This window comes from Octopus bimaculoides, chromosome 15 (genome assembly GCF_001194135.2).
Source record: "Octopus bimaculoides isolate UCB-OBI-ISO-001 chromosome 15, ASM119413v2, whole genome shotgun sequence".
In the NCBI taxonomy this organism is placed as follows: Eukaryota; Metazoa; Mollusca; class Cephalopoda; order Octopoda; family Octopodidae; genus Octopus; species Octopus bimaculoides.
Genome location: NC_068995.1, coordinates 36,576,460 through 36,588,639, shown reverse-complemented (window position 1 = coordinate 36,588,639; position 12,180 = coordinate 36,576,460). Strand labels below are relative to the sequence as shown.

General features: G+C 36.3%; 1 protein-coding gene across 5 annotated transcripts in view; it reads left to right on the top strand.

The window, feature by feature from the left end:
* LOC106880268 (oxysterol-binding protein-related protein 11) overlaps positions 1-12,180 on the top strand; it is a 160,411-nt gene that overhangs the window by 101,376 nt on the left and 46,855 nt on the right. For all 5 annotated transcript variants that reach the window (XM_052973275.1, XM_052973272.1, XM_052973273.1 and 2 more), the window contains 2 exons: positions 2,251-2,408; positions 5,787-5,901. In XM_052973275.1, coding sequence (XP_052829235.1) covers positions 2,251-2,408; positions 5,787-5,901 — 273 coding nt within the window. The remainder of the gene's footprint in view (positions 1-2,250; positions 2,409-5,786; positions 5,902-12,180) is intronic.

Here is a 12,180-nt window from a genome sequence, read left to right as displayed (position 1 = left end):
TATATATATATATATATATATATATATATATATATATATATATATATATATTTATATATTCTCTGTTATGAAGACAAATGTTCTATTAGTCAGTCAGTTGATAACAATCAGTGTATATATTTATATGTGTCTGTGTGTGTTGGTGATTTATCTTGAAAGGCAATCAATGTAAATCATGGTTAACAGGAAGTCAACAAGTTATCAAACTCTGTTAATCCAGAAACAATTTGTAAATACAATACAGTTCATCTAAGTACTTTTGTTACTACTAATAATTTTGATATTACAGTTCTATATTTAAGAGATGAGGAATAATGTACATTATTTACATTAGACATATACCAGTAAGAAACTTGATATATACCAATAAAAAACTTGATGGAAATGTTGACCTTCTGTGTAGAAACTACCTACTTCAGTATGGACACTAATATATATTGACAAGAAGAGCCAATATATACATGGAATACTTTGAGAATTTGGCTTTAGGATTAACACCACTGAAACCAACCCTATGGCTGTGATATGTTAATGACACCTTTAGACTCTGGTCCCACCAGGAAGATGTCCAAGTGCTGTTAGATCATGTGAACTCAGTAAAGCCATCCATACAGTTCACAATGGAAAAGGAAAAAGACAATCAGCTAGCATTCCTGGACGTATTAATAACACGCACCAAGTATGGATTCAGGACATCTGTATACCGCAAGCCGACCTTCACTGGATGATACCTCAACTTCAACTCCCACCATCCATACAGTGTAAAGAGAGGGATTGCTCAGTGCCTAAAACATCACGCAAAGAATATAAGTAGCGATTGTGATACACATCACAAAGAAATGATCAAGCTCAATAACGATCCGTTAAGCAACAACTACCCCAAAAGTATGCTATCCACTCCAATTATGAAGAAGAGAGAGGATGAGGCCAATAAACTGTCCACAGTCTGTCTACCCTAAGTGAAAGGCCTCTCCGAAAAGATACAAAAGATATGCGGCCCATATGACATCAGGACAATATTCAAGAGTAATACAACACTTTGCAAATATCTCCTTCAAGTAAAACCGCCAATAGAAGAGAATATGACCAAACACTGCGTGTACTCCATCCCATGCAGCTATGGTAGGTTATACAAAGGCAAAACATGTCGCCTCCTCAAAATAAGGGTAGAGGAACATCGCAAAGCTGTGACACAGGGAGATATTGATAAATCGGGTATAGCTGATCATGTATGGAAAAATGGAGACCACCTCCCCCTGTGGGATGAAGTTAAAATAATAGACAGAGAACACCACTAGAAAATACGAAAACTAAAAGAAGCAGCACATATGCTAGGACACAACAACCTCCTAAGCAGACTGAGTGCAGATATGAATAGCGTATGGGAACCGGTATTAAGGAAGGATAGGAGAATATGAGATTTATAAGCCCTAAAATTAACTCCATAATTGCCCACGGCCTTTTGACGTAGTGGTTAAGAGCACGGGCTACTAACCCCAAAATTCCGAGTTCAATTCCGGGCAGTGACCTGAATAATAATAATAATAATAATAATAATTTCCCCAAGACACCTGATGAAGGCTGGAGGGTATATCAGCCGAAACGTGTTAACAACAAACAAGATGAGGACAATTATTCGTCAAATGTAAATAATGTCATAATTTTGAGTTGATCAAGAATGATAGAAACTAGTGCAGGGTTGACTTCTAATATTTTTGGATTCTTCTGATTAGTTTTTGAATTATTGTCCTGAAGTTTAGTTTTCTTCATTCTTTTGATTGACTGTTTAAATCAGTGCATTTCAGTTTTTTTTTGTTTTTCTCTTTTTTACTAATCTCAGATTACACTAATCCGACTGAAAGTATCCTTATGTTAATCTCTTTTTCTCAAATAATGCTTCCCTGTGTGTGTGTACATGAATGAATTGTTTATGCTTTGATGAATATGTTTAGATGTGAGTTTGTAGAATAATTTGTCTTAGTATTATTATTGACTTAATATTTTATTTAAAGTGCTTATAATCAACGCTGTATGGAATGATGTAAAGCATGTTACTCGATCAGATTTCTGAATTTGTTTATCTTAAGCTATGAATGCTGGGAAATTTATAAAGGAAGCCATTGTTGTCACCTGTAGTTCAGTGCTATAAAACAATTCTGTCCCCTAAAATAAGTGTCATTGTTCTTGGATCAGTGTTAATTTACTTATTCATGTATGTTATGTGGATGCCTTTGCTGTCATTCTTCACAGAACCCTCCGCCGGTTCCAACAAGACATACAGATGGAGTTTTGTCTGCTTCAAACAGCGATTGCTCTGCTTCATCAAGAAAGCCACCAAGTGATCTAAATGCTAACAACAGACGACTTGCCAATTCAACGGAGTCTTTACCCACCATTGTAACAATGAGGTAAGTATGTATATTTATGAAGAGCTTCATTACTGCTTTATGATTTTTATATGGGCAGTAAACTTTGTGCTGTTTATGTAGGTAAGGTACATTATTTCACTTAACTCAGTCAGTGTAAATGTAAACTCAGTCAGTGTAATGTAAAGGTACATTATTTCACTTAACTCAGTCATTTGGCTGTAGGTGCTTGGAGGAAGAAGGCATTCCATTACAAAATGTTCTAATTCATGCAAAATCCAAATCTGAAGATTGTCTAAACCATAACTAGCACATTAAATCTTCTGCTTGTCTTCAAGGCTTCATGGGGTCAGTGTATTACTTATGTTTCTGAAGTATTAATGTCTTCTCTTCTAGAATAATAAATGAAAAATGAAGAAAGCTTCTAACTATGCAGATTTTTTTTAAAACTTTTGTATTTCGGGTGCAAAGGTCTATCTTCAGAGGGATACAGTCAAAGAAAAGTGTGTCTATGTAGATCATGTCGTCTTGGATAGCTGGATGGGCAGTGACCTTGTTTTAGTCTTGTGCTTGTGCTAGTAGTAGTAGCTTCTCAATTGATGGTGTTAATGGTGCTGTGTCCTAAAGGTCACACTGAGGACAGTGGTGCCATGCCATAGAGGTCACACTGGGGACAGTGGTGGTGGTGAAGGCAGTTGTTGATGGTGGTGAGTGCTGTGGTAGTAGTTGGTGGTTGTAATAACAGTAAATGTTGTGATAGTAGTCAGTGATGGTGTCTACATTGGTATAGTTGGTGATGGCATTGGTGGTGCATGTTCTTGTAATAGTCATTGACAAGGTAGTAGCTGTCAACAACAACATTTCTCATTGCAGTGGAAGCTGTGGTAGTGACAAATAAGGTGCCGATAGGCAACAGTGCTGATTACCGTCATAGAGGTGAAGATGCTAGTTGTGGTTGCAGTGATGTAGGGGTCAGTTTGTAATATATTTATAGGTGCCACAGGCCCAACTCCAATCGACTATAAATTTTCAGGTTAAGTCAGTGAATCAGTAAGGATTCCTTGATATGGAGATTTCCTGTATTCCTCTCTGTGGCCAATCTGTCTCTCTAGTGATGTTGCTGCTTTTGATTAAATGTTTGTGGAAGGAAGATGCATTTGTAGTAAGATGTTCCTTTAGTCATATGTGGAATGGTCAGACCATACTACAGATGTAATAGTCACTGTATTTGGAATACTGTATCTGGTACACAATGTATATTCGCAACACTTGTTTGTGTTTTGGATAGGACAGTTTACTAGTGTGCAGGGCTGCTGTTCTACGCGTGACCTCCTTGTTGACAGGTGTCTACATAAGGACAGTCCCAAATGGGCTGATAGGATGTTGAGGCTTTACCTGTGAGTGGCCTTATGGATGGCAGAGGTGATCTTCTCATTAAAAGTGAGTAATCCTCAGGAAGCAGGTCCTAGAGAGATTCCTCTTGCCACATTTTTTTGGCTTGTGTCCATGTAGCATGTTTGTGATGGATGCTGGGTATCTGTTGATTTCAAGTATCTTGAGGAACTTTACAACCTCTGTGACCTGGCTGGTGCTGTCACTGCATCTGTAGTGTATACAGGCAATCTCGTTTTGTATGTAGCCGGTCTTCTCTTGTTATTTTTCAGGTAACTTCATGCAGAAAAGTCTATTATTTAAGTAAATTATAACAAGTAGAATTAAGGGCATTGTCTAGAGATAACAACAAAAGACCTCATAGAATATAAATTTATGGCCATTCTAAAGAAAATTCGGTTTTTTTTTTTTTCTTTCTCAAAAAAAGATGTTTAATGTTTTTTTTAACTTTTTAATTAAGAACCTTACTGAAATTGCTATTTAACTGGGGAAAGTTTTCCCTGTGTCTTAATCTGCAAGAATATATTACTTTGCTTAAGGAATGTCAATCTAACTTAAACCTTTAGCATTCTGTCGAATGTAATGTCTTTTTATTCACATTGTTTTGAATTAATCATATATTATCTTGTAGCTTCAAGATTTCAATGATGTGGTTGTTTATTTTGAATAAGTTTGTAGGATAGATGTGTGAGGTCAGACCTGGTCTGTTTGAACATAAAAAGGGTAGAATATTAGGCTGAAAATGAATGATTTAAATTCCAAAGAGTTAATATTTCATTCAGTGTATTGATAATTTCAAACTGGCTTGAGTCATGTTATGGTAAGATAAAGAAGTGTAAAATTGGTCTTCAAGATTTGAGTTGGATCATCAACATGTACTCTGCATTGGCTGTGTGGTTGTTTTCAAATATTTCTTAGTGGATTAGCTCTTCCCAGTCCCATCAAGCACAGAGCAATGTCTTGTGTAGATGCAGCTCTGGCTTTGCTTCTCAGGACTCAGCCATTTTGTCCTCTGCTTCATTCTGATGTAAAACAACATTTTTCATCGCCAGTTATGGTGCAGTAAAGAAATTTCTGTTTACGTCCATGAATAGCATAGTGTTGAAGGAGAAAACTGGCAGCAATATCATGAGAGCATCCTATCTGTTTGGCCAATCCCTTAGTGGATTAGCTCAGATATCATGGATAAGCTCATTCAGTCAATCTTTAATGAACTTAAGTTGGCTGAAATGTAGAGAGTCCGTGAAGCCAAATTTCTTTTTCTTGAAGCGTGAAAATCACCTCTGTGCAGTTCTTTCAGTAACAGCACTTTCGTATTCAGCACAAACGTTTCAAGTTACTTTGACAGCCTTGGAACTTGGATTGAAAATGAAGAAAAGCTGGTTGTTTTTCTTTACTAGTTTTAGTCATTGGGCTGTGGTCATGCTGGAGCACTGAAATTTTTTTTTCCCCCATTTGGCAATTTGTCACAATATTGCCATATGCCTGGAAAGATGTAAAATTGATTCAGATATCAAAACCAATAGTAGAGTAAGAATAGAGCTACATATCACCATATGATACTAGGATAGAAATATCTTTTTTGTGTTAAATCAAATATTGGAAAGAAACTGATTTGTCTGACAACCTAATATTTTATCCTAGGTGAGATATGTAACTCTACCTAAATTTGTAAATAATAAACTCTACTCTCAGTGAGTAGTTAATGATAGAAAGCATATTCAGTAAGGATTTGAAATTCTCATTCCTTAGTGTTTTTGTTTCCCAAGAACTGATGTCAAGAACGAAACACTGAAATGAAAAAAAAAGATATTTTTAAATATAATTTCAATCAGACTTTAATATAAAATATAGTAATATTTTATATGATTTCTATCAAAATTTAATATAAAAGATAGTAATATTTTGTGATAAATCTTAAGCTGTAGATACCATCCTTGCATCCTGGATGTAAAAATACATTTATTTATTAAAAAAAACAAAAAACTGGTCATTTATACCAAACTAAATTGGTTTCTTTCATTTCAGATCGCAATACAAAATCCCAGTTACTCAATCACCTTCTGTGGATCCTTTCAAAGATGTTAAGGAGTATCTTTTTCAAGCAGCGGAATATTCCAGCAACTTAGGAGAAAAAATTACAGTTAGTCATCTTTTTGTTTTTTATTTATTTTGTAAAAGAAATTTTGTCCTATTTTTTGTTATTTTTATCATTATTAGTGAGCTAGCAGAATCATTAACATGCTGAGCAAAATGCTTAGCAGCATTTTGTCTGTCTTTACATGTTGAGTTCAAATGCTGCTGAGATCAACTTTGCCTTTCATTCTTTTGGGATTGATAAAATAACAGTTGAGCATTGGGGTTGACGCAGTCAACTACTCCCTTCCTACCAAAATTTCAAGCCTTGTGCCTATACTGATTGTTATCATTTTGTGATAGTTGTATGCAAGTGTCACTTTCCAATCTTCTGCAAAATCATGTCTGGTTGTGTGGAAATATTACTTTACTTGGAAACAGGTGGAGGTTGGCAACAGGACAGGCACCCAGCCATAGAAAGATTTGCCTCAACAAATTTTGTCCAATCCATGTGAGCATGGAAAAGTGCATGTTTAAATGATGATGATGATGATGATGATAACGATTGTACTGGTGCCAGGTAAAAGCACTCATATCAGTTCCACAGAGCACTCATGCCAATGCCATGTGTGAATACTAGTGCTAGTGCCATGTGTGAACACTCATGCCAGTGTCATGTAAAAGTACTCATGCCAGTGCCACATAGGAGCACTCGTGCCAGTTCCACGCATGGACACTTGTGCCAGTGCCGCATAAGGGCACCTGTGCCAGTGCCACGTGGAGGCACCTGTGCCGATGCCATGTAGAAGCATCAGTGCCATGTAAAAAGTACTCAGAACACTCTTTAAAGTGGTTGACATTAGGAAGGCCATCCAACCATAGAGACCATGCCAAAACAGACATTTGGAGCCTGGGAAGCTCTCCTGCTGGCCAGCTCCTGTCAAACCATCATGTCAGCATGGCTACTTTACAAAAACTGTGCATATATTTACATTTAAGGTTAATTTCTCTTACATTTAGAGCTCTGTTCATAACCCTTTAATTGCAAAATTCCTTTTCACGGTCATTTCAGTAACAATGTTAAATATCTACCAAAAAAATTGTTGTAATCCTCTGTCAGACTGTTATAATGCCCACTCCAGTATAGCTGTATAGTTAGACAAATAAGACCATGACTATCTATGACCATCTACTTCATATTGTCTTCACTCACTGACACTGACTGACAGTATTTATAATGACTAGCACATACCATGCCTCAATAAACTTGACATGGGCATGGGTGTGGCTATGTGATAAGAAGCTTACTTCCCAACCACATGGTTCTGGATTCAGTCCCACTGCGTGACACTTCAGGCAAGTGTCTTCTACTGTAGCTCAGGCCAACCAAAACCCTGTGAGTGGATTTGGTAGATGGAAACTGAAAAAAGCCTGTCATATATATATATATATATCTGTGTGTGTGTGTCTGTATTTGTTACTCCATTACCACTTGACAACTACTGGTGTTGGTGTGTTTATGTCCCTGTAATTTAGTGGTTTGGCAAATGACACTGATAGAATAAGTACTAAGCTTTAAAAAAGAAAGTCCTGGAGTCGATTTGTTTGACAAAAATCCTTCAAGGCTCTGCTCCAACATGGCCACAGTCAAATGCCTGAAACAAATAAAATAGTATCAGAATATCCCAACAGAGAATCATTGCATGACATTCCTCAACCAAAAATAGACTGGTATGTAAAACTGCTTTCTGCATTTAAGAGTAATGAAACTTTGAGTGGATATAAGTGATTTCTACCGTAAAAGGATTAAGGTTGATCTGATTATACTCTGAATTTTGTGATCAAATTTAGTTGTGCTTCTGTTTATTTATCTGAAAAGTATTAAAAGTAAACAGATACCAGTAATATACTAGTGTTGATCAAGCTGACTCTACTTTAAAGATACACAATTACAATGATTTTGTTTGTCTTGAGTGTCACCACATTTCACTTTATATTTGGGACATAAACCCAATTTAAAATAATAATCATTATAATCATTGTTGTCAGGACAACTTTAAAACCCTTGTTTATATTCTCTATGCCAGGGGTACCCAACCACCGGGTCACAAGCCAGCCAGTAATGGGCCATGGATCATTTGGTACTGGACCACATAAAGAATAAATTTTAAACTTCATTGTCTATTTTATAGACTGTTGTAGTCTGCAGAATGGTTTTGCATTATCATCAGTGTTAGCTTTATCTCATATCCAAGAATTTAGTTTCTTCTTTACTGAACACTTCCTTTATGGTTATGCTGTTGATGTTTATGTAGACTAATTCTTGCATAGAAGTGTCAGTGGCATTGACTGCATGGTAATGTTGGTGGAAGACAAGGTTGATTTTTTTTCAAGCATTGTATATGTATTATATATGTACTATATATGTATTACATATGTAATAATTAAATTATATATTATGCACTTTGTTGTTATGAGCATGATCGCTCAGTGTGGTAAATTGTCTTGCATGAAACCAGTCTGTGGTGCAAAGAAAAGTTGGGGGAAACTGTTCTAGGTATAACATGTCATCTGATCCTTGGGTGTGTTTAACAGGCTCACTCTATTGTAATCACTCTGGCCCAACACCTGGTTTCCCTCACTTACAGATAGCCAAACTGAGTAACCAACTGCATTAGTTATAATATGGACAAACTTTGCCTCCTGATATCTCATGTATCATCTAAATACTGCAATTGAATGAATCAGCTTTATGCTCTGTACTTCTTATATAATTCCTCTTGCACCTATTAAAGTTATCAGAGTGGGATTAATAGTGCAGAATTAGAGCTGGACTAGATTTAAGTTATCAACTCTATTATCTTGAAAATAACTGTAAGTTCATATCTGCATTAATATCTGAATTGACATTGATTTTCATTGCTTCACTAAAGATATAATTAGCACCAATTATATGAAGGAATCACAACTTTTCATCTTAACAAATTGGTTTTGCATTGAATTCTTTTAAGTATTTAGATGTGTTTGTTTTGAGTTCAAATCCTAACACAGCTGATTTTATCTTTTATTCTTATTGAATTGATAAAAGAGAATACTGTCAGTCAATACTGAGTCAAGAAATTGGTGGATTTGTACCATGATAAGAAATCATTGAATTGCTGCTGTTGTTTAGGCCCAGGTCACCTTGATCATAAAGCAGCTCTATGATGACAGGCATTCCAGCCATGACCAACGCTACATTATCCAGTCAATGTATCCTTATATTTTCAAGATTGGGTGGTTTGAGGGAAATCAGGCTGCTGGTTCTAGGAGATTGAGCAAATAGTTTTCCAGATGTTGTGGCCTGTCAAATTAAATAGGGGAGTGTTTCACCTTCACCGTGGTCAGTTCAATATTAATTACTGGAATTGATTACTTCTACTAATGGGATCTTTTAAGGTGTAGATCTCGTTTTTATATATCTTGATAGTCAGTCAAACAAATGAGAACATTGGTTTAATGCATTTTAGAACTTTGTTTATTGCGTAGGTTCAAAACCATTAATATAGAAGGTACAGGATAATGACCAAGGTTCATAAATAAGCACTTCAACATCTTGTCTCTCTCTCTCTCTCCCTCTCTCTCTCTCCCTCTCTCTCTCTCTCTCTCTTTTCATTGACCACAAGTAAAACTTCTGTTGTACCAAATCTACAAGAGATTTCATCTTTTATGCCGCACACTAGTGATCTTACACTATAGAGAACTTGGATGAAAGCATCTTGCTTATGTTAACCATGTTAAGAACCTTCTAGCTGTGTTGCTTATGTAAGAGTTACATTTGTTTCGTTTGCATTGGAACTGTACTTTCCAGCCTGTTCCTTTGACTTACAATGTTTTGGTTATGTTTCACACACATTTTCCCTTTCATACTTCAATTACCTTCTTATTAACTCTTGTAACACCACCACACACTTCTGTGCAGCTGATATCAGTTATCACACCTTCTTAACCTCAGCACAAAGGTGCCAGAACATCCACTGTAAACACCTCATTGCCTTTATGAAGAGAGACCTCAAAAATGTTTTTTCCTGGAGTATGATGATCTTCCTATATAGGGCCAAAGCACTATTAAATCTCTCAAAGTTGATACTTAAAGGCAAAGGCTTTTTTGTCTTTCTCCTCCTTTTCTCTTCTTCCTGTTCTTTTTCTGTCTTGCAAGTTACTTGGTTACCTCACTAATACCAGTGATACCATAAAAAGCACTTAGCACACACTGTAGAGTGGTTGGTGTCAGGATGGGCATCCAATCACAGAAATTTTGCCATATCTGACATTGGAGCTCAATGTAACTTTGCAACTCACCAGATCCTGTCAAACCGTCCAGGCCATGCCAGTATGAAAAACGGATGTTAAATGACGATGATGAAGCTTCACAATTTTTGATAGTTTTTTCCGACAGCTTCATTTATAAAACATTTGCCAAAACTGCATACAAATGACAAGGGGTGCCCCCACCCAATAACAGAAAATTCTTCAACTTTAATTAGTTGCTAACCCTTTAAAAACTAACATTAGGTCCAGATATTTGGGCTGGTACTGATGCCACTTGCACACACACACACACACACACACACACACAAACACACACACACACACATCTTAGGTAGCAGTCAAAAGTGATTTCAACTGGTGCCACATCAAAAGCATCCAACACACACTGTAAGGTGGTTGGCGTTAGGAAGGGTGTGCAGCTATAGAAATGAGGCAAAATCAGACTGGAACCTATTGCAGCTTCCCTGCTTTCCAACTCTGGTCAAACTGTCCAACCCATGCCAGCATTGGAAAACGGACATTAAAGGAGGATGATGATGTTAGTAAGTCTAGCTGTAAAATTACAAGTTGTAGCGATTCATTTGCAGATATTCAAATTTATAATCGGAAAACAAATATTAATTTCATGTTATGTAATTAGTAAAACCTTCTAAGTTAAAAAAAATCAACATCTAAAAGTTCTTTACATATAAATCATTTGAAAATAAATTAGGAAGAATGAATTTTACAAATATTGTTTTATTGGTTGTTTATTAGTTGTAGATTTACAATGTTGAATGTTATTGTTAAAGATGGAGTTTGAAAGTTTGCTAAGGGCCTTTTATGCTATGAGAAGCCTAGTACATTGCTCTACTTTTTTTTCCTCAACCATGTTGAAGTAGATGTAATAATATTTACTTCATTATTGGAGTGGAACATTAAGTAAATTACTGCACTGTAAACAGGTGTAACTTATTGTTTCCATTGCCTTTGTTTACAATAAATTTCGCTGAAGGCAGTGAAGTAGCAGAAATACTAACACACCAGGCTGAACATCTTTTAATATTTAACTACTTTGTGTTTAAATACTGCTGGAACTGACATTGCCTTTCATCTTCCTTGGATCAATAAAATGACATTCATGTTTGCATGTACTGGCATCAATTCAGTTGACTGTCTCTACATATTTCTGGCCTTGTGCCAGTTGTGTATTTTCCATTATATTATTCTTTTGTTGTCTTTAACTAGTTCTGCTGTGACTAATTAGCTAACCTTTTCAATGACACTGCTGCATGACAACTATTTTAAGGTTATTGTTAGAAAGCACTGTAGTAACACAAGAATAAAGATAACGATTTTACATTTTCATCATGGGTATTTTCCTGTAGCTAAGTTTATTAGTGCTGTTTCTTTGAACTTGTAAGTGTTGCTATTTATTATGGCTAGTAAGGAGAGTGGATAAACAAACTCATTAATGCAGTGGACAAAATACCTTGCAGTATTTGTTCTGGCTCTGTGTGTTTTGAGTTCAGATCCCACCAAGGTCAATTTTGCCTTTTACCTTTCAGGTTTAGGAAAATGAACTGCCAGACAATATTGGGGTTGATGATGTTGACTAACTCCTCTTAATTTCAAGTTATGTGCCTATGTTTGAAAGATTAATTAAGGCTAGTATGCCTGGCCTTGTTCCTATGTAATAAAAATTATTGTTAGTCGAGGTATTTCGTGTTGCAAGACAGTGTAGGAGAGAGAATAGTGATGTTGTAGGAGAGAAATGTGTTCGCATGGATGATGGTACGCTTGCATTAAATGAGGATGCAAAGAAAGAGGTCTGGAGATGCCACTACGATAGATTGCTTAATAAAGAGAATGAATGGGAGAAAGAGAGCCTGCCGTATGTCGACCCAATAGAGGGACCAGCTATCCGAGTTGATAGTACCAGGGTAGATAAAGCAATTAAGAGTATGAAGACCGGGAAAGCCCCCGGCCCATCAGGAATCACTGCAGAGATGCTCAAAATATCTGGCAGTGTTGGCTATAGCCTAGTCACCCGTAT